Below are 24,291 nucleotides of genomic sequence, written 5' to 3' on the forward strand. Positions count from 1 at the left end.
GAGATCGTGACCTGGCTGAAGTCGGACGCTTAACCGACTGCGCCACCCAGGCGCCCCTCTTTTTATTTTTATAAAATACTGAATCTCTATTTTAAAGGCAAGACAGTTTATCTACTTTGTATCTCTCCATTGAGCCTGTATTACTCCATTGAGTAAATACTATGTCGAAAAAAACAAAACAAAACAAAACAACGATCCTGAGAGTTCTATTAAAACATGAGGATTAAGAAGAGAATTAGCAATATCATTTTTTGGCTTATGATGCATTCATACGAAAAATGTCAAATTGATAATATGAAGGGCATTGATGATATGGGTCTTTTAAAATTCTGATGATATGTTTTAAAAGCACTGCTGAAAATTAAAAAAAAAAAACACTAAATAGTGGACAGATAGCAATGGAAAAGTTAATCAATCTTGTTCCAGTTTGTTTTTATTTACTTTCATCTTATTGAAGCTTCTCTGATATTTTAAGAGCTATTCAACTACTTGAGAGAGGAGAAGAGATCTCTTAACTGTTACACTCTAACACAAACAGAATCTTTAATCTTCCTTTGAAAGATGATCCTCTGGAGCCTAGTTTCTGGGAAAATCACTCTTGAATTTTAAAACTTAGAAATCAATTATATTATCTTGTAAGAAAAACTCTATATTTGCTATAACGTGACTTCAGTTTATTTGAGACTGCTGAGAGTTTTGTTAAGTTCTCTCATATGTTTGGTTGTAAATATTGCTAAGTTAATAAAGTTCTCTATGGTAAATATATTACTGTGATCAAGGAATACTCACCACAATAAGTTCATAAAGAAACTTCCTGGCGTGTCTAGCTGCATGGCAATCTTCCTTTAACTTCTTTACAACATAGGAAACTTTTTCCGATTCTTTGTCTGCTTGTATTTGATCAAAATCTTCTAGTGCCAGATGTGAGTAACCCAAGACATCGGCTAAAGCTTTCCAATCATAAACTTTTTCTGACACCAAGGTCAATACAACTGAGTAGATGTACGTCAGTTTTTTAAAGGGTAGGGTAATTTGTTCAAGAAGATTTCTGGTTGTGAAGACATTATCTGACATAGATATTACTTGTTCCTTGGCAATCGCCTTGATATTTTTGCAATGTATAAGTCCAACCTTACCTCTCAAGATTCCCACGTACCATTCTTTCACTTTGGACTGCCCAATAGCTTTTACCTTACCCTCTCCAAGAAGAGCTACTGTGTCCCCTTTGAAATATTCAAGTAAGTAGTCAATCTTTTTTTGTCTTAGCACTGTCTTCAAGGTTACCCCATAGTTGGTGAAGTTCATTTTTTTGTCCTGAAATGTGGGATATTTAACACACACAGTTGGTAACAATGGAGCAGACCTGATTTTCTTCTCTTCCTGCAAATTACCTGGCAGATTTGAGAGCCTTTTTAGGCTAGGAGCTGGATCAGGTGTAGTGATAAAGAACTGTGTAAGTGCTCTACCATTGGGAGGCTCCACCTGAACACGGAAAACAAACAAGTGCATTTCTCTGGAGTCAACTAAGGAAAATAAAAATTGTTGATTAACTACTTCACCTGCTTGCAACTGCTTTTGTTTAATTTCTTTCCTTTCTCCTTCTGCCTTCACTTCAAAATCAGGATCACATGAAAAAACAGAAATATTTAAATCTTGTGGCTTGTCAAGGAAGAATGAATGCTTCCCCCAAAGCTGAAACACAACCGGAGATGTGTTTTTACCACCCTTCTTAATATCAGAGATTGTAAGCTTTCCTGGCATATAACTGTGTCCACAAACTATAAAAATAGCAGTGAAACTGGGATGAATATATCTGGGCCCATAAATTCCAACTGACGTGGTTTTGTGGATACAATCCCAAATGGTGGCAGCTGGTGACTGAGTAGCTTTAATTTGTGCAGCAACCACTAGATACATCACCTGGCTCAAGTCTATTAGCTTGACTTGAATAATGTCTTCATAAATATAGCAGTTGTTTAACACTTTGAAAGGGCCTTCTTTACCCAAGCTGTGTAAACATACCATTTCTGTCATGACTTGGCTGAAAGGATCCTTTCTCACTTCAGCCCCTATTTTCATCTCCAGCAAAATGGCTTCCATTGTGTTACGGTTGCCTAACATGATTTCCAACAGTGGGCTTACGGTGCATGAAAGATCATGGTTAAGCGTTTGTGGAGGTTCAAGAAAAGCCCTTAGAGATACCTCTTGGAAGTCTCCCACAGCTACATGGCCTTGGGGTACATGAACAGTGATATCTGATTCAGGTAATTGTACTGATCCTCCTTGGTGGCTTAATTTACAAACTGTCACAGTCTCTGCAACTTGTGTTTGGGCCCATCCAGGACTCTGATTAATTATATTCAAATCCAGGCAGGAACGGGCCAGCTGGCGCTGACTTAACCAAGCCATTTTATAAGCCTCTCTGTCATTCTGAAGCCATTCTAAGTCTTGTTCTAGTATCTGGTCAGAGTTATGTATATTCTGATGGGCATGTGCTGTGTCATCTAAAATGTCCAAAAGTTCTGAAACACTTTTAGATCTTCCAGCTTTCCGTGGGGAAGACTGCCTAAGCAACTGATGCACATCCAGTTCATCGCCAGAGGAATCAAAAGAATTTCCGATTTCTATTTCTCTAAAAAAGAGAAAAGGATCTTCCTTCAAGATGGAAATATTGTCTCTCTTCTGGTTATTTCTTAGCTGAGTTATGTCATCCAAAAATGGGTTAGAAGCAGACAATTCATTCCAGAATGGATTTGTAATTTTGGAAGCACTATTGCCATGACAGGTGAAAGCATCTGGCCAATTGAGAAGAAATCCTGGGTCTGGACATTCTTGTTATTTAGACAAAAACAAAGCAAAACAAAGATGAAGTGGCATTCTGAGACACAACCAAGAGTAATTTTCACTATTGCTTAACAATTCAAGACTCTTTAGTTTGCTTTTCGATCTCCAGTGTAACAGCTACTACAAAATTAATGTTAAATTTGCTCAAATTTTGATGTTACAGGAAAAGAGAAACTGTCCTGCCAGTTTATTTTTTACCATGTTTAATGTTATTTTACCTTAAGTCACTATAATTTACAAATAAGTGCTCAAAAATTTATACAGTAATCAGTTGAACACATTTCCTTGAAAATTACCCAGACTACCTACACTTATGCATTATTGTTTCATGTTTTATTTTCACAAAATAAAACCCCTGAACAAACAGAATAATTCAGTCAACTATCCAGATTTTTCTAAACACTGAATATTTGGTCTCAATATACCTAGATTATTCATTTGATGTTTTTTCTTTTCTGGTAATATTCCATATGTAAAAATATCAAATGCATCTGTTAACGGCTAAAGCAATTTTGTATTTAAAATTTAAAAAACAATATGCCAAATTAAATAGTAATGCATGTCTTAGGTTATTTCCTGATAACTGCACTGATGAATTTTAATAATGTTCAAGTTTTTTCCAGAAAAATAAACATTTCATGACAATAAATATTGAAAAATTGGTCACCATTAGATTTACTATTTGAAAGGATTCGTTGAACTTTTCCAAGTTTAAAATGACTAAGAACAAGCTTACCACTATGAAATGAAAACATGTTATTTCTTTGGAAAGTAGTTTAAGAATCACCACCACATTAAAATATTTACACATGAACCATAAGGAATTTCTATATATCTCACAAATATTAAAGTCATTTATTAATGATTAGAGTAACTCATACTTGGTCATTTCCCAATAAATACTGGTAACGATTCTGTGGACTTGGTGAAACTAGTACTGCTTTCAAGAAAATGAAAGCCAAATGGCCAGCCAAAATTGGAAAATGAGTTCAAGTAAACAGTCAGACTTTTTTGTTTAATATGTATACAGCTATATCTTGATTGAAATGAGTTTTCAGTATCACATATTAAAAATTAGAAGATGCACTTGAACAATAAAAATTGCATTTCTCTTATTTCCTTGTTGCTTCAACCTGGTTTCATCTCTCTTAAAACTTACTCTTCCTCTGAAGATCAATTCAACTCTTTTATTCTCCATAAAGATTTTCTAGCACACTCCAATCTCTAGAGATCTCTTTAGCCTCCAAATTCATTATATGTACCAGAAATATCATTCACTTAATAATAAAGTTTTGCCTTCTCATAAGATTTACATAATCTGTTGCCTGGGCTATTTCGTTTTGCTCATCTTTTTTTTTTTTTTTTTAATTTTTTTTTTCAACATTTATTTATTTTTGGGACAGAGAGAGACAGAGCATGAACGGGGGAGGGGCAGAGAGAGAGGGAGACACAGAATCGGAAACAGGCTCCAGGCTCTGAGCCATCAGCCCAGAGCCCGACGCGGGGCTCGAACTCCCGGACCGCGAGATCGTGACCTAGCTGAAGTCGGAGGCTTAACCGACTGCGCCACCCAGGCGCCCCTTGCTCATCTTTTTAATGATAGTGTATTTCTATAATAATTTTATAATTCTTTTAATCTTTTGTAGCTCTTCTCAGAGGTATCCCTCCAATAGTTATTGGCAATGGGTAAAATACTTAAGTACCTGTAATATGGAAATTTCTTGAGGATTTTTGATCTTCCATGTCACATAAATTTCCCTCAGACTTACTTCGTGAAATCCTTCCTGACCAAAAATGGGCTCTTTCATTGGTTAACATTTTCCCACCTAGACAATAAACAAACAAACAAACAAATAAATATTTTACAAGTATTTATGTACAAGGTGGCCAAGAAACTAAATTTAAAGTATTCACATACCCTTAAATAGAAACTTTCATATAACAATACTCTACATAGGTCCTCTATTTCTGGTAGGATGCTAGATTAGATATCCTGAAATATATATTAGTGCTTCTCTGAAAAATGCTCAGATTCTAAACTAAAATGTATTACTGATCCCATAAAAAAAAGTAATTAATGAAAATCCCAAGGACAAGAGAAAAGGAATAGTAAGTTGAAACTTCAATAAATCGGAAATCCCTGTTTGGTGATTGGAGGACAAACATTCACAAAACTGAAAATCTCCCCTAAGTTCTATACATTCAGTGCAGTTCCAAGGGAAATCACAAGATGTTATGTATGTGTATGTGTTTGTAACTTCTTAAGCTTTTTAAAAAATTTCTACAGAAAAGCAAAGGGCTAATATTCAAGACAATCCAGAAAAATAACAGAATGTAAATGAAGTGTGCCACCGGATATTAGCACTTATTATCAATATGTGCTAAGTGAGACAATGTGAAATTGGAAGAGAAATAAACTAAGGACATACAATAACCCTAGAACAGACCCATCCCCACACAAAAACTTGCTATATGACAGAAGTGGCCACTCAGAGCAGTGTAGAAATGGTGGGTTATTCAATAAATGGTAAAGATACAATTTGTTTTCATGCTTAAACAAAATTACATTGATTATACAAAAATCATTTCTAAGACATTTGAAGACTGAAAAGCAAAACTTGAAAACTTGAAAATAGAGTCTAAGGAATTATCTTTACATTTTCTGAGAAGTAGATAATTTCTAGGCAAAGAACAAACACACAAAATGCAAACCATATTAAAAAAGAATGAGAAGGGCACCTGGGTGGCTCAATCAGTTAAGCAACCAACTCTTGGTTTTTGGCTCAGGTCATGATCCCAGGTTTGTGAGATTAAGCTCTGCTTTGGGATCTGTGCTAGGTGTAGAGCCTGTGTAAGATTCTCTCTCTCTCTCTCTCTCTCTCTCTCTCTCTCTCTCTCTCTCTCTCTTTCTCTGCCCCACCTGCTTGTGCATGACACACACACTCGTTCTTTCTCTCTCTCTCTCTCAAAAAAAAAAAATTTAAAAAGAATGAAAAGTCCTATAGATCAAAAAACATCATTTACAAAACATAACAATATAAGCCAAAAAGTGGGAGAAGATATTTCCATTACATATGACTGAAAAAAGCAAAAAAGGATTGGATTGTAAAAGACTCCTACAAATTAATAAGCAAAATAAAAACAAAATTATAGACAATTTTGAAAAGACCTGAACAAGCATTTCTTTAAAAGGTAAACACAAACGATCTCCAAATATATTAAAATATGCTCAATTTATTGGAAGCCAGAGGAATTCTAAGTGAGACCACTAAGGTACAATTATACCTATCAAATTTGCCAAAATTTAAAAATCTGCAACACCAATTATTGGCAACGAGGTGGAGAAAATGGGAACTCATGTACACTGTTAGTGGAAGTGTCAATTGGTATAATCACCTAAAAATCAATCTGGCATTATCTAGGAAAGATGCTTACAGCCTAGTACCCAGCAATTCCTATCTCAGTTGTTTTGTTCTAGTACATTTGTTGTAGTAAAACCTTGAATATATACATCAGAACAGATATACATGAATGTTCATTATATCAACAAAAAACTAGAATCATCCCAATTATCCTTTGCCATATGAATAAATAAATATGGTGTTTTAATTCAATGAAGTACCGTGCAACTATGAAAACAGGAGAATTGCAATTAAAAGCATCGGTATATACTAACTGGAAGCATCTCATTGCTGTGACTCACCCTTCTTCACATACATGTTATCTCTTTGTCCCATGACAACACTGAAAAATAAATATCTTCAGTAAGATTTTAGAGTACAAAAATGAATCTCAGCAACGGAACATAACTAGTCTACGAGGTCAAACAGCTGGTGAGTAACTGACCCTGACATAATTCTTCATTCACATTACTGCTACTCCATAAATTCCATGACCCAGGATGCATACCCCCCTTCTCAGACTCGAGGTTCCCAATACTACATTCTCAGACTATCCCACCTTCTAATTCAGACTGCTAGTCATGCTAAACTTTTACTTCTTGTTCTCCTTTAGGCATTAACCACATCTCCTCCACCTTTAACTATGTTTGTCATACTCTTCTTTCAAGTTCCTGACATTTTATTTCAAAGAAATTCGTTCTATTTTTGAAAGGAATCAAAAGCCGTTTCTGGTATCAAGAAAATAATGAACAAAATTAAATGAAGAAATAATAGGAAAGGGCAGGGAAAGGAAAGAAAAGAAGGGGGAAAACATGTTTTCCAAACATAGTGGATAAACAAATGCAAAAATTATCTCATAATGTGGCATGCTTAAAAAATTCAAATGGTGAAATAACAATTTTTTCCCCTGATAGGCAAAACTGCATGGAAAGTTGGGGTGAAAAGCCAAACTGTGCAATATGCAATTTAAACTGAAGCCTCAAGTTTCCAGGCAGATCTTCAAAATTCTCTGGTTGATTTTACCAAATACAGTGTCAAAAACTAAAGTCCTTGGCACACCATAGGTAGCCAAAACTTTAGAATAGAAAACGAAGTGCACATCCTTGAGCAACATTGAGCAAATCAAATTAAAATGAGAAAAAAAATCCTTACATGAAAAAGTATTTTTTAAAAAGATAAAGTACATTTTAAATGGAAAATCAATGTACACAGAAAGCTCCCTAGACCCCTTAATTTCTTGTAGAGGAAAGAGCAGAAAGGAACAATTTATATCCAGGATTCCTTCAAAGCTAACAACCCTTAGTGTAGAAAATAGTTAATAACCTAGAATAATGCAGTTAAAAGTCCTCAACAACCTAAGAATCAGAATGGTGACTTATGCACCTATGGTCCTGGAGGATCATAACATTTCAGAAACAAAGGCACAAGGTGGTCATTAGCTGGAATTCTTTGTGAGGTAGCCCTCTTCTCCAAATGCTCAAGCAAATCTTTGCTGTCCTTTAAACCAGTGGTTCTATACCTCAGTGGTACCAGAATCACCTGGAAGGTTTGATCAAACACAATTTGCTGGACCTACCCTATATTTCTGATCCAGAAGGGCTGGGGAGGCACCTGAGAAATTTGCATTTCTAACAAAGTGGCCAAGTGATGTGATGCTGTGGCTCTGGGTTGGGGAGAGAGGGGCACATTTTGAGAACTACATTCTAAAAACCACCATGCTAAATTCTTTCCAAATAGATTTCTCCTTATTCTCTGCCTGTTCCCACTATCCTCCAACAAATCTTCCTTTTCTCAATCTTTTTGTTTACACACACACACACACACACACACACACACACACACCACGTCTTACAGGGCTTCACCCTATGAATTTGTTCTATGAATACAGGGAGGAGAGGTGGTGTACGGGAAAAGCCTTTGACTAAAATGACCATGATGGTGACCTGTTGAGGTCAGTGCTTGTTTACACAGGTGCAAATAGCACTTGCCATATTTATCATTCCCCTGTGTTTTCTTACAATTAAATGTCATACTCAATGGCAATTGCTTTCTTAAAAGGGGATTTTTAAAAAAAATTTTGTCTAAAGAAGCATGAGTCAATCTTGGCTAGAATGAGTAAGTGGGAAAAGAGCAGTCTACTACTCACTTAATTGGGGACATATTCTTGTCAAACATGCCTTTTACAACACACTTATTCTGATTTACATGATGCATTATTCTTTTCTTAAGAAGCCAATGCACAAAGTTTTGCTTTACATTTATTTTACTATTTAAACTAGGCCTTAAGCACCTGGGAATATTTGCCAACTGTACAACTTAGCAAAAGATCCCAGAAAATTTTGGGGGGCAGAGAGGAACATTTGCAAAAGAGTAGCCAGGGAAGTGATATCATTTAAAGGAATTATTCCTTCATTTTTCAATGTTTATTTATTTTTGAGAGATAAAGTGTGTGCATGTGCAGGGGAGGGGCAGAGAGAGAGGGTGAGAGAGAATCCCAGGCTGTCTCTGCACTGTCAGTGTAGAGCTTGATGTAGGGCTCAATTCCACGAACTGTGAGATCATGACCTGAGCTGAAATCAACAGTCGGATGCTTAACTGACTGAGCCATCCAAGTGCCCCTAAAAGAGTAATTTCTTTAAAATGTGTTTCTTTGTTGGGTTAAACAGGTGATGGGGATTTAGGAGTGCCCTTGTCATGATGAGCACAGGCAAGAATTGTTTAAATACTTTACTGTACACCTGAAACTAATATAACACTGTAAAAATATGAAGTTATACTCATACCAAAGAAAGCAAAATACAACATGTTCCTATGAAGTGCTTATAGTAGCTATTATATAGTGAAAATTGCTACTTGTAGCCACTTAGTAGGTTCAAAGTATTTTCTAACTATTCCTTGAACACCTCAGATCTCCTTTACATGTTTCCATGTTTTGTTCTGTATTTAACTCTTGGACTATGTGGTATTAAAAATATTTTCATGCGGCGCCTGGGTGGCTTAGTTGGTTGAGCATCTGACTTTGGCTCAGGTCATGATCTCATAGTTCATGAGTTTGAGCCCCATGTCGGGCTCTGTGGTGACATCTCAGAACCTGGAGCCTGCTTTGGATTCTGTGTCCCTTCTCTCTCTGTCCCCTAAGCTCACACACATTCTCTCTCTCAAAAATAAATGAACATAAAAAATTAAAAAAAAAATAAAGGTAGGGAAATAGAGGCTCACAGAGTTTATTTGCCGAACATTAGGTAGGTACTAAGCACCAGGGCTAATGGTTGAACACAGGGATATCAGACTCTGGAGAACAAGCTTTGGAACTCTACTCTGTGATTCCTACCCATTGGTCAGACCTTCCCTTCCAGTGGAAGTGAGACCTGACACTATGCCCTGGGTTTGTTGCTGGAGAGTAGCATCAAGCCTTTATTTTAATCCCTGAGACCTTCACCAAGTTCACAGCAGGACCCACATCATGAGTATGTGACCTGTGTGGCCACACAGAGCCCCACCCTCAGGAGGTCTTCATGCTTAACAGAAGCTCTGCTATTTAAATCTTAAAATATATAATATGTTTTGAGCAAGAGGCTTCCTATTTTTATTCTGGACTGGGCACTGCAATTACGTAGCCAGTCCTGGTTCATAGAGTTGGCAACCCTTAGTCTTCAGACCCAAAGAAATAACTGTATTTGTAAGTTACCATGAAGAAAGGAAAAGTACTATTTTAGATAAAGGATGTTCATTTTACAGATGATAAATATGAGCAGCAAGAGATTAAAATGAGCTGCTCAAAGTAGCAGGTTCATCACTGGCCAGTTCAGGACTCAAATTGTCATCTCCTAAGTTGAACTCTATAGGGAAAAAAAGGAGGGTATAAAAATAGTTCTACCTATTTTGATGGATGCTATGACTTAAAAATGAGATCCTTTTAAGTTTTGGTGCTATGTAATGTCAAAAGTAATAGTAGTATAGATTTTAAGACCTCAAAGCAAAAAATGATAAACATTTTAACTCCATGAGAGTGAAATAAAGTGGCCCTAACCTCATGCTCCTCCTGTATCATACCTCCTACGAAACAAAGAGTCTTTGAATATGACTTTTAGGCCAAGGCAAGAGAGAACCAAATCCATAGGTAGGGTCAGCCCTCTATATCCTGACTTTACTTCAGTCTCACAGCATCTCTTCTTCCACCACACAGAGCACAACCAACATCCAAAAACACAGGTAAGGGATCTTTTGAAAGTTCAGGGAATACTCCATGGATATCGAAGTGCTTAAGGGAGTATTACAGGCTTCTGATAAATATTCATTGTAAATCAGGAATCTTTTATTAATGACCTAAGCATATAACTGATGATCAGTAGATATATTTTTAACTTGAATATTCGTTTTCATTATATTCATTTTAAGGATACACACACACAACCACACACACATATACCTTTCTTTGGTTTAAAAACAATTTGAAAATGCTTACAAATACTCAAAAAACATGGTGTGTTTAAACAACAAGCAAGTGTATATTATTCTTCAGTGAGAAAGTTAAAAAAAAGTGATTTGGGTGACAGTTGCAGAGAGTTGGTAGGAAACCCAAAATAAATAACTATGAACATCATGCTTTAAGTTCCATTTATTGCTAGCATCAGCCACAAATTTGGCTTTCACTTTCTCAAAGAGATCACAGCAGGGAATTCATTGTTAGTTACAAGCCTCACAGTGACCATACCATACAAATAAACCACTTGGCAGAAGCACCAGCCTCACCAGGACTGCTGGGAACAGTATCCTCACCCCGTCTTTTATCCTGTATTCAGCACTGGGGTCTCTTTCATGGAACTCTTTCTTAATGTGTCCTGATGGCATTTTGCCCAAGGTCAATGGGATCAAATCAGATGGAAAGTAGCAGATCCAGCTAAGCAGCTATCTGCCGCCTTAACCAGATACAAAAATACATGTTAGGTTACAAAAAGACAGGATAGATCATCTGATCTGGTAAAACCCACCATATTTAGTTCTTTCAACTGAGTTTCTGTTTCTAGTTCTTAATCCACATGGAGTTAGAGGTTCTAGCTCTTGATGAGGACTGAGAGCAGCACTTTCTCTTGAAGACCCAAACAATCAACTCAGTTAAAAATGAGAGTTACATTCTTATGAAAATTGAGACAAATAGCTCAAATGTAGGCCTGAACAGATCATTCTACCTCTGTATCTGGTGGCTGTGACATGGGCTGAAATGTTCCCCAGAACACAATTGTGTTATTGCTCTCCCACAAAAGTGTATGGGTACTTTCTAAGTCGCAGAGCAAGGCTTTAGTATTTTCATTGTGGAAACACTTAATAAATTTGTTATCAAATGCCCCCTGTTGTCATATAATAGTCTCAGTGATGTGCCTCTCAAGTTTAAGTTTAAACGATGTATGCTCCTAGCAAACCTTCAAAGATAAACTAGCTGTAAAACCTGTCCCTAGTAACAGAACAAGTTCAATTGTTGAGCAAGTTCTTGGATACAAGAACTGTGTAACAGTGACCCTAAGACTCTTTTTCTTGCACCCATCAGTGCAAGAAAAGCTTCCTAGCTTGTATTTTTCAAAAGATACAGAGATCAACTAGTGGTTCAAAAGGGGTGGAACCACAGTCAGATTTTAAAGGTAGCTAATGAAGCTGAACCTGTAATACCCTTGTTTGCAAAGCCCTTTGCAAGGCCCTGGGCATAATTCTGTCTTTTTTTTTTTTTTGTAAGCTTCATATCCTACAAAACTCCATCATTTAATAGAATATTTGACATTGTGAGATCTAACTGTTTTTCACCTATCAACAGTATTTGTTTTTCTGTTTCTTATATATAAATGCATTTTGGCAAAGTGCAGAGAATACAGGCTTTGGAATTAGAATTCTCTTGTTTTAGACCCTGGGTATAAACTTGAGAAAGTTACAGAACATTTCTGTGGGGTTATTTATCATCTTTAAAAAAGAACAATAGCAAGAATTACATTACTATGTATTACTTCTATTATTCTATAATGAGCCCACAATCTTCATAGGGCAGCTTTAATAGTCAAATGGAATACCATATAAAAAGTGGCACAACCAGCTGATTCCTTTTTCTTTCTTTTCCTCTAATTTCTCCCTTCTATTATTCCTGAGCATGTAGAAACAAGTTCTCCCATTGGACCCACTTGAGAAGCTTGGGTTCCTCTCCCTCAGATGGCTTGAGACACTGACCTCACTCCCTAGAAGAAAAAAAAAAGACTACTGACCAGTTGTATCTTGGGGCTCAATCGTCTCTTCTTCACTCTCCATAGAGGATTTTAACAGGTATTTTCTTTCTTTCTTTTTAATAATTTTTTAAAATATTTATTTATATTTGAGAGATAGAGGAGAGAGACAGTGCATGAGCAGGGGAGAGGCAGAGGGGAGGGAGACAGAATCTGAAGCAGGCACCAGGCTCTGAGCTGTCAGCACAAGAGCCCAACACGGGGCTCGAACCTACAAGCCATGAGATCATGACCTGAGCCAAAGTTGGACGCTTAACCACTGAGCCACCCAGTCACCCCTATTTTCATTGCTCCTGCCAGAAAGAGTGCTAGGTTTCTGACAACAGAGGCACTAGGGTATGGTGGAAACAATACAGATTTCTAAATTAGACAGATGGGTTCAAAACAAAGCTTACAAATGAATACAGCGGTCTGAGCATCACTTTTTCTCATTGACAGAGTGCAGAAATATAGATTTTAAGTAGTTGTCATAATGGTATGTGAATTACATCTCAATAAAGCTTATTTTTTAAAGCTGTTGTGCAAATCAAATACCACAAATCTCCAACTAAAACTAATCACTGTTTAACATGATAGTTCTTGTTTGTTTTATTTTCTCACATCTGTGTCATTTCTCTTGGTTTTATGAAGTAAGAGTGGCTACTGACAAAGATACTTAAGGAATATTGGAAAAGAGAGAACAATAAAGGGACCGTGGAAGTTTAACTGCCATGTTAGCTTAATTGGTTATTCAACCTGATAATGCTCTTTTCACCTCTCTAAAGAGAATAATTGGAAAAATACTCTATTATTTTCCAACTAGAGTTTATCAATCTCTTTTCAACAAAAATATAACGTTTTTCAGCTACCCATTGCCCCAATGTTATTGGACAGAATTAATTATAAGATTCCCAATATTCTTTGCCAAAAGAAAAACACCCTTTGACAAACATTTTGTGTACACCCACAGTCTTCCTTGGTTTGAACTTAGAACATTGCTGTGAATCATCTACATATCATCTGACAAGTCTACCTTCTTGGCAGAAAGTAAATTTCAACGTTCAGTGGCTTTTAAATGAGAACACAGTGTTCATGAACTAATGAGCACATGGACAAAATTTGGTAAAACTGGTAAGATTTAAAAAAGGAACACTCATTATGCAACATCATCCAATGCGTAAAGCAGGAGTTTCCCCTAAGTTCTCCATGTCTAATTCGTAATGTTTTAGGGAATTACCATGTTTTTATTTATCAATTGTGTAAACTGAGAACACCATGGAAAGTATGAAGTATTTATCAAAGCACAAACTTGAAAAATACTAACATGTGGGCCTACTCAGAGAGACAGATGGATGGATGAATGGACAGAGATGGATGAATATATAAATATATTTATATATTACAATTATAATATATATAATATATATATATATATATATATATATAATATAATTTAGCCAAACAAGAAGTCTTTTTACTATTAGTAATGCTTCACTATTCACTGAATACTGGAAACTAGATTCTTTCCTTTCTGAGAGACAATTAAATATTCAAAATTTCACTTATTTGAAGATAGTATCAAGTAGCGGTGGATTGTACTAGAAGTCTGAAGAAGGAAGCTAAAAAAAACCCAAAATTTCCCTGGGTAAGATGGGGTGGGGAGTTGGGACTGCAAGTGATTGAAGCCTAAAAGGGAGATGGGGAATAAGAAGATGTAACTAATGACAATATTCTCATTGAAACACTTAGGCATATCCGTTGCCAATCCTACCATCTAGTTCTCCCATATAATCTTCAGAAATGTCCATATGACCTACTGATGCAAAAATAATTATATTGAATAATAAGAGGTGTTGAGCCCTACTTAGAAGGACGAATAACAGGAAAACACAGCTTCCCAAGTAAATATGGGTTACAAGTAGGTAGACCAATCATCCATCTGGGTTTGTCCAGGGCTATCCAGTTTTGAATCTCTCAGTCCAGGGAAAACCAGGATGGTTGGTCACTGTAATTACAAATACTAGGGTATAAATACATGGTCTCACATGGAGATTGCAAAATATTCAATGTAAATTCCTTCTATCTGTACACATTTTTAAAACATTTGAAACTATCGTGAAAAAGAGAAGCAAATATCTATACAACCAAGTCGTACAGGAATGATTAATTTTAATGTTCAAATTCTATTTTTGTATTCTCTTTTCAGGTATTAAATTCTAATGAAAACAGCAACTTAAAAACGAAGAAAATCATCTAGAATGAAATGAATAGAATTATCCATTATTGTCCTTTTGATCTCCTTAAATCAGACTAAAAAATTGAACCCCCTCACTTAGCAACCCAAAGGGACTGCAAACCTTTTCAAGAAGAAGTCCTTTCTCTCTCTTCCTTTCCATGACCCTTTTCTTTTAAAATAGGAGTAATACTCAGGGTGCCTGAGTGGCTCAGTTGGTTAAGAGTCCGACTTTGGCTCAGGTCATGATTCTCATGGCTTGTGGGTTTGAGCCCTGTGTCAGGCTCTGTGCTGACAACTTACAGCCTGGAGCTGTGTCGCCCTTTCTGTGCCCTCCCCTACTTGGACTCTCTCTCTCTCTCTCAAAAATAAATAAACATTAATAAACAAATAAACATACATGGGTAATACTCAGGTTTAGGAGTTGTGTTTCCCTCAGCTGAGACCCATCCTGCTTTGTGGACTTAATGGGCTTCTCCTGTGCAGATGGGTAAAATGTAAGGAGGCTCAGAGTTTTGTCGCTAGCACCATCGGATGCCAGGTCAGGGTCCTCCTGGACTGTTGTTCTGGAGCTTTGTCCAAGTTAGTCCCCTGACCATTTACCCTAACCAAGTTAGTATAAAATGGTGGTTCCCAATGGTTCCTCTGCATCAAAATTAACTTCAGAACTTTAAAAAAACATGTAGATGCCCAAAACCTATCCCAAGATCCTGGGGTGGAGCCCAGGTATCATTATTTTTATAAAAAGCTCTCAAGACATTCTGATGTACAACAAAGATTGAGAGCCACTAACATAATTATAAGGTGATAAAAATATTTTTTTTTCATTTGGTTTGTTAGACAAACTTCTTACTGGGCATAATAAAATATATGGCAGCTCCAGATGCTCACCCTGACATGACAACACTTCCAGGGGCAAAAACATGCATTAGGACATTGTACTAGACATGGGATTTCAGGGTGATACATGAAAACTGCAGGATTCTCTCTTCCCTGTGGGTGGTGTGGCCTTTCCTAGCATAGCCCAGGAATGATATCTAAGACCAGTTCTGTTCTAGATTAGGGACAAATACTCTCTCCTTCACACTGCTTTGCAACGGTTCATATCTCCTTGTGTTTTCTTAGAATTATAAGATCTAGATGGAGACACTTCTTGATATCGAGATAATGTAAATGCCTGTTTTAGCATAAGTCTTTGTTTTACCTGTAGCTTAGGAAGAAAGTTTACTTGTGCTCCAGGTGGCATTTTCTAGCTCTCTCTTTCTCCCTAGACATACCCCCCCCACACACACATGCACATTCCAAAAAATATCTCTATGATTAACATTTTCCCAGTAAAAAGGCTTCTAGTTTTTAATACATAAACTTTATAGAACATGTGAATCTCCCATTACAATATTTTGGCCAACTGTCTTTCTAAGGAATAAAAGTATTTAAAATTAAAAAAAAAATTCCCTTAAACTCAAAGGAACATATTTAGCTAAACAATATCAAGAAAACCTAAAGTTTCATTTCAAATTCAGCCAGTAGAACACTGGAAACATAAGTAGCCATTTCAAAATGAAGATAGTATAAATAAAGGACATGTGAATTTTGAAGCTACTGGCAGTAAGCAATATTGAGTTTTTGGTTTGTATACGACGGCATTAACTGTGTGGTATTTAATGTGTATGTTTGTTTTAGTATTTTTTAAAACATTTTTAGGAAAGGAGTTGAGGGTTTGGGGTGATATAATAATGTATTATCACTTTTCTCATTTAAATAGTTGGAAATACAAAAACACAAAATATCTGAAGTTAAAGAAAAAATTATTAATGTTAGGTAAAAACTCCCTGAGTCCTTTTGTGTCTATGAGGTGAAGTTTTTGAACTACATTGTTATAATTATTTTACAATTGTGTGATTTACAAGTTTCTGTAGGAGATGTGATAAAATTTCCAACTATAATTTTGAAGGTGCTAAATTTTCTTGTAATTCACTCAGTTTTTGCTTTATAAGGTTCAGGGCTTTGTTGTTAAGACCAAGTAAGTATGCAAGGGTTATGTTTTCTTAATGGATTTTCTCTTAATATCCTCTAGTGTTTCTATTTATTCTTGTAAATGCTTTTTGACCTAAATTTATTTTATATGATATTAATATTGCCATACCAGCTTTCTTTTCATTGTTGTACTTTACAATTTTAAGACACTTTTTTTTTACACAGTTTAAAATCTCTAGGAATCAAGATGCATATGCAATTGATGTCAGATTTTAATTGGCTTTTTTTCCTATTTGTTATTACACAAAGTAAGGGTGGGTCTTAAAATGGATGGTATCTTAAATTCAAAGAAATATAGCATTTTCCTGGCATATCTTTTTCTACCTCTTTATTTCAACACCTCTGGCTGATTATTAGGTATGCCACTACAAACAGAAAATAGCTGGATTTAAAAAAAATATGTTTACTTTTAATCTGTCTTTAAGTAGTTGAATGCTACCCTTTTACAATTACTTAAAACCTCACGATTTTTACTTATTTCTACCTACCATCTTATGTTGTGTTTTACAAATTTGCTTTTATTTTTCTCCTCCTTTTGGATTGATAAAATTTTCAATATTCCCTTAGGTTCCCTATTCCACATTTCTGAACATATATTTCTCTTCATTTCCCAATAAGACCGTAGAGGACAAATAGTATCAGTCTTCTCTAAGAAGCAGAAAAACTGAATCTGAGTCACCAAAAAATGGTTATCCGTACAGAGGCCTACAGTTTGCTACTAGAAGAACTAATAAGAGACAAAATGCTCTTTAAAATTCTGCCAACATCCTTGCCACTTATTTCTTGTAAGCTTTTATAAGACTGTATTAAAACATTTATTTCTCCAAAGTATATCTCCTGGCACATTCAATAAACAAAATGAGCATTCCAATTAAACTTGAACAGAAAAAAATAAATAAAGTCAGAGAGTCATAAACTAAATGAAAATGATATGTAATCATAGAAGAGAGGCAAGAAATAAGGAAGATTCTTAAAACTGATTTAGATGCCCAAGCTGAAAATGAAATGGCACTTATAAAATATATGGAAGGGAATAGAAAGTTTCCTGTAGACAGATTTTAACCATGAATAAAAATTAAAAAGAAAATTAATTCTGCTTAATTACAAAGAGAAGAGGATGAAAATAGAGGACAGTAAGACAAATTCACTTTTAATATTTTTAAATCACTGTGAATAAAATACAGTAATAGAAAATAAAGACACGGAAGACATGAGAAATATGACAGAAATAAGGAAAAGACTGTCTCATGTAGATTAACCTAAATTTATAGTAATTACTAATAGCTAACAATCACTGGGCATCCTGTGCCAGGCTGTGTTCTAAGTACTTTGTCATCTCTTCTAACTTGCACAGCAAGGCTGTGGGATAGGTAATACTATTGTCTCTTTTTTGCAGTTGGGGAAACTAAAATACATAGCGATTAATTAACTTATCCAACATCATACTGTAGGAAATAAAGGGGACAGGAGTCAAAGCCCAAGAATCTTGTTCCAGAGTCCACACTCCCAGTGACCACAAGCAGAGTAATCTGTAGGGAATGTCCCTGAAGACCCTAATGCAGAAGGCCTTGAGTAGCTTTTCCAAGGGAACAACTACAAGAATGACTGCCATGTTGCCAGAGATCCTGTTACATCCACAGTGGGGTTCTAGTTCAGTAAAGCCTTGCTCATTGGCTTGTTGGGTTGTTTTTCTTTCTTATTCCTCATATCACCCACCTCTCCTTGCAATCTCAAAGCACATTTGATTCTTATATGCTGAAAGGAACCTGCTAACTGGATGTTAATTTTGAGTTTTGCAATATAAGGAAAATGAAGCATTTGTCAACAACATTCTAAACAGTTCTGGAAACACTCACCAGAAAAAAATTAGTCCAAAAATAAAATATTCATTCACTGTGCTAAGTAACTAAAAATTGAAATAAATTATTGTTTTAATTAACAACATGAGAATTTATGGCTATGGTCTGAATGGAAAGCATAAAAAATGTAGAATCATATAGAAAAGTGGGTAAAATAATAAAATAAATAAACAAGAGCCAGAAATACTGAAAATGTAAGACCAGTCTGCTATACTTAAATCCAGTGGGAAAGTTATTAAAATGCGATGTGGACCTCTCTGACCTCAGCCGTAGCAATCTCTTACTCGACACATCCCCAAAGGCAAGGGAATTAAAAGCAAAAGTGAATTACTGGGACCTTAGGAAGATAAAAAGCTTCTGCACAGCAAAGGAAACAACCAACAAAACTAAAAGGCAACCAACAGAATGGGAAAAGATATTCGCAAATGACATATCGGACAAAGGGCTAGTATCCAAAATCTATAAAGAGCTCACCAAACTCCACACCCGAAAAACAAATAACCCAGTGAAGAAATGGGCAGAAAACATGAATAGACACTTCTCTAAAGAAGACATCCGGATGGCCAACAGGCACATGAAAAGATGTTCAGCGTCGCTCCTTATCAGGGAAATACAAATCAAAACCACACTCAGGTATCACCTCACGCCAGTCAGAGTGGCCAAAATGAACAAATCAGGAGACTAGAGATGCTGGAGAGGATGTGGAGAAACGGGAACCCTCTTGCACTGTTGGTGGGAATGCAAATTGGTGCAGCCGCTCTGGAAAGCAGTGTGGAGGTTCCTCAGAAAATTAAAAATAGACCTACCCTATGACCCAGCAATAGCACTGCTAGGAATTTATCCAAGGGATACAGGAGTACTGATGCATAGGGCCACTTGTACCCCAATGTTCATAGCAGCACTCTCAACAATAGCCAAAGTATGGAAAGAGCCTAAATGTCCATCAACTGATGAATGGATAAAGAAATTGTGGTTTATATACACAATGGAATATTACGTGGCAATGAGAAAAAATGAAATATGGCCTTTTGTAGCAACATGGATGGAACTGGAGAGTGTGATGCTAAGTGAAATAAGCCATACAGAGAAAGACAGATACCATATGGTTTCACTCTTATGTGGATCCTGAGAAACTTAACAGGAACCCATGGGGGAGGGGAAGGAAAAAAAAAAAAAAGAGGTTAGAATGGGATAGAGCCAAAGCATAAGAGACTGTTAAAAACTGAGGACAAACTGAAGGATGATGGGGGGGTGGGAGGGAGGAGAGGGTGGGTGATGGGTATTGAGGAGGGCACCTTTTGGGATGAGCACTGGGTGTTGTATGGAAACCAATTTGTCAATAAATTTCATTAAAAAAAAAAAGAATAAAGTGAAAAATAAATAAATAAAAATAAATAAAATGCGATGTGGAAACTTTGAGAAGATTCATATAAAGAAACCAAAATTTCTAAGAATCTATTTGAAGAATTTGGATGATTTTGTTTGAAAAAAGGAAGAATAAAAAAAAACGGGGCAGGGGGGTGCCTGGGTGGCTCAGTTGGTTAGGCGTCCTACTTTAGCTCAGGTCATGATCTCACAGTTCATGGGTTTGAGCCCTGCAACAGGCTCTGTGCTGACAGCTCAGAGCCTGGAGCCTGCTTTGCATTCTGTGTCTCCCTCTCTCTCTGCTCTTCCCACATTCATGCTCTGTCACTCTCCGTCTCTCAAAAATAAATAAAGGTTAAAAAAAGAGAATGAATTTATAAAGATTCCTAAAGGAATCTAATAATAATATTTTAATTATGCATAAATATATTCATCACTATACAATTTCAATGTCAAAGCAAATTAATATAAATATCCTGAATACAGAGAAAATTGAATAAATTATGAAACACCACCTCATTGGAATATTATGTAGTCATTAAAGATAATCTTGATGAAACTATGTAATAGCATAAAGGATGCTTATGAGACGGTAACATGGAAAACTTAAAAATGTTGAACAAAATCAAATGCATAAAATTATTATTATATTATCATGTTCTACAAAATCAGAGGAAGGGAAAAAAGACTGGAACAACATAGTCAAAAGTACCATAGTACATGTGTGTAAGCAGTAAGAATCATAATACTGATTTTCATTGTCTTTTTCTCTATTTTCCAATGTTTGATGATATATATTCTCTTATGAAAAATGTTTTACATAAAATGGGTCATGGTGATTAAATCATAGTTTGTTTCTAAAGAAGGATACATGCAGAATAAAACAGGATGAAGAAGAAATCACAATGAGAACAAAATAAATTTCTTAAAATTGTGATCAATTCTAGCATAAATTAATATTTCATCTCAATCCCTTGGTGTGCCTGGGTGGGTCAGTCAGTTAAGTGTCGGACTTCAGCTCAGGTCACGATCTCATGGTTTGTGGGTTTGAGCCCCACATCAGGCTCTATGCTGACAGCACAGAGCCTGCTTTGGAACCTCTGTCTCTGTCTCTGTCTCTCTGTCTCTCTCTCTCTGCCCTTTCCCTGCTCTCTCTCTCTTTCTTTCTCTCTGTCTCTCAAAAATGAATAAACATTTGAAAAAAAACCCGAAAACGTCTCCTAACTAAAAACTTACTAGTGTAGTATTTCTTGGCAATCCCTCTATTCCAATAATCCTTTCACCTTAAAGGACCAGCAACCAATCAATTTTACCACCTTTTCACTGCCCTTCACCTGCCACCCCCACAAGCCTTCTCCTACTCTATTCACAGTTTAAATGACAGTCATTACAATTGCCTTCCTGCATGCTCCTTAACTCTACATCCTTCTTTTACCAATTAGTGGGACCATACCTTGGTCAAATCCAATATTTTATCTATTCATCATGATCCAGAAATCTGGTTGTAGCTAAAGAACTAACCAGGTGAGCTCTTAATGTTTCCAGGATATCTTACTTCATGTCCCTGGCACATACACTTTCCTCTCCTTTCTTGTCAAATCTCTAACACCCTTCTCAGCTCTCATTTTTTTGCTGATGATCTTCCTTCATATTTTATTGAGGATTTAAAAAAAAAGAAGCAATCAGAGAGAAACTCTACCTGTTTCTACATATACATCTTTTGAACTACCTGAATTTGGAGCCGTATACTGGGATTTCTCCCCTATTACTGTGGATGAGCTGCAGGTGCTGCCAGACAATTTTCTCCCCTCCATGTGTGCCCAGGTCCCGTACCTGCTCACCGAGGCAGAGGAAACACATCAAAAACTCTTCTCAGTCTTTCCTGTATTAGAAATGTGTTTCTCTGTGTTGCATCTTTCCCATAAGCATAAAAACATGCTGATGCTTTTGATACATTTAAAAAACAAACAAACAAACAAACCTGTCTGGCCTTACTTCACCTTCTAGCTGCCATCCCACTTCCTCTCCCCTTTATAGCAAACACACACACAAAATACCTTGTCTCCTTATTCACAAATATTTTTTTCCTCTCAGTCATGCTCTCCAATCTTTTTCACCCAATCCACCCACTCCACGAGAAATGCTATTTTCAAGGTCACCTATGACCTCTCGTTGCCAGATTCAGTGGAAAATTCGCATTCCTCATCTTATTTCACCTACCAGTATCAGGCAACATAGCTTATCACTCTCTCCTTATTGAAACATTTAGACCATATCACTCAGTTCATATCATTTACCTGTTCAAAACCCCACAATGGTTCCCTTTCACAACCAAATAAAAGTGAAAGCCATACAGCCTATATGGGTCTTTTCTATAATACTTGGTGCCAGTATAATATGAGGTCATCTTCTAATACCCTCTCCTCCCTCACATGACTCCACTCACAGTGGTCTTACTTGCTTTTCCTCAAACACACTAGGCATGTTCCTGCCTCAGGGTCTTCATACTTGCTGTTTTCTCTCCCTAAAACACTCTTTTCCTACATAGCTATGATGACTTCCTCAGCATCTTTAGATATTAACTAAAATATCCCCTTATTAATGAGGTCTTCTCTGATCTCCCTAATTAAAATTAATAACCAAACACACATTCCTTGTAGCAGTTCTCTGATTTATTTTTCTCCATACTACTTATAACATCTAATAATCAATTCATATGACTAATTTATTTTGTTATATCCCATGTCTCCACATTAGGATGCAAACAACATAAGGGTAAAGATTTATATCTTCGTCTCTTTTGTCCACTTTTCTATCCCTAGAACCTAGAACCGTTTCTAGTATATCTAGTAGGTGCTCAATAAATAATTATGGAGTGAATGCTCAACAGATTTCATTCCCGCCTTGAAAACTGAGAAAGAAACAAGCTGGATTAACAGACCAGAAGTAATGTGCAACAAATCAACAGAAGTCTGTGAAGGTTTTCTAGGTGATTTGCGAATCTCTTGGTAGTTAACTAAACAGCCTTCTTGAAAGAAATGCCAATCACAGTGTGAAAGCTCTGAGAAGACTAAGAAATGACATATTTAATTTCCACCATCTATGAGTTCTAGAAAGACTGCCTGCAAACAGGGATTGAAGGAGAGACAGAGACAGACAGACAGTCCAATAGACAGACAGGCAGAGAGACAGAGAGGGAGAGAGAGATGGAGGGGGAGAGCGAAGAGAGAGAGAGATCCAGAAAGTACATGAAACTCTGACCGCTATCCTTCTACATTCTCATTTATATTTTAATCTATGCTATATGAGAGGATTAAAGTGACATATTACGAGTAGACTAGACGATCACAAATATTTTCACTTTCTTATATGATCTGCAGATTCATATGCTTGAGAGCTAGTAAATGTCTAGATTCTTTCTAGTCTACATCCATCCTAAGACCTCATTCTGTAAAGATTGGAAGAGCTCATTCTTGACCCACCTTCGTTATTAGTTTTAAGCATTGTTCTCCGAGCTCACAAAACAGTCTCATGAAGTGATGTACTAAGTAAGCCACAACTGGCTTTAATAAGTTAACTGGTAGCTTGACTGAGGCCAGTCCTTTGTATTCCAAAGTGACTTAATAATTAAAGAAGAGCATCTAGGACATGGAATAATTATAAATAAGTTGTACTATAAAGATAAATATTCAATTAGTAGTCACAAGACCAAGCCTAAGATGATAAAAAGCAAATCAGGACAAGTTTATATGTTTATTCAAATCTATGCATACCATACTATTTTTGTCTGCTGAATAACAAAGATAATTACAATAACGCCAAATTAAATGTTTAATTTTAAGCAGTTTTACTCTTATCTTCCTTTAATAATAAATTTTATTGTATTATTTTAACTATTATTTAGCATATGTATAATATTTGAAACCACAAATTAACTAATAAACTAATAAACCACTAATATATTAGTTGATCTTGACAATAAATAAAAAATTTTGCTCAATTCAAATTTTGAAGAACTAACAACGGACGTGAGTCAATAAGATAAACATTATTAACAAATAAACATTACTCTGTTGATCCTTTTGTTCAAAAACAAATTAGAAGTGTCTTTTTCCAGTCCAACAGACTGCACAGATAAAATCCCTTAAAATTTTTTTAATGTTTTTATTTATATTTGAGAGAGAGAGAGAGAGAGACAGAGCACAAGCAGTGGAGGGGCAGAGAGAGAGGGAGACACAGAATCCGAAGCAGGCTCTGTGCTCCGAGCTGTCAGCACAGAGTCCGATGCGGGGCTAAAACCCACGAAACGT

At 36.2% G+C, this 24,291-nt stretch overlaps 1 protein-coding gene across 7 annotated transcripts in view; it reads right to left on the reverse strand.

Annotated features, from left to right (window-relative positions):
- Positions 1–24,291, reverse strand: part of MACC1 (MET transcriptional regulator MACC1) — a 97,998-nt gene that overhangs the window by 48,829 nt on the left and 24,878 nt on the right. For 2 of the 7 annotated variants that reach the window (XM_047850802.1, XM_047850804.1), the window contains exons 2-4: positions 6,548–6,588; positions 4,548–4,670; positions 790–2,831 (exon numbers count right to left, since the gene is read on the reverse strand). In XM_047850802.1, the coding sequence (XP_047706758.1) occupies positions 790–2,831; positions 4,548–4,670; positions 6,548–6,581 (2,199 nt within the window). In that variant the 5' untranslated portion in view covers positions 6,582–6,588. Of the gene's footprint in view, positions 1–789; positions 2,832–4,547; positions 4,671–6,547; positions 6,589–12,301; positions 12,392–12,455; positions 12,464–18,595; positions 18,601–24,291 lie in introns of those variants that run through there. The other 5 variants (XM_047850805.1, XM_047850807.1, XM_047850801.1 and 2 more) reach the window with 4 other exon arrangements.

The sequence above is a fragment of the Prionailurus viverrinus genome, chromosome A2, assembly GCF_022837055.1.
Source record: "Prionailurus viverrinus isolate Anna chromosome A2, UM_Priviv_1.0, whole genome shotgun sequence".
NCBI lineage: Eukaryota > Metazoa > Chordata > Mammalia > Carnivora > Felidae > Prionailurus > Prionailurus viverrinus.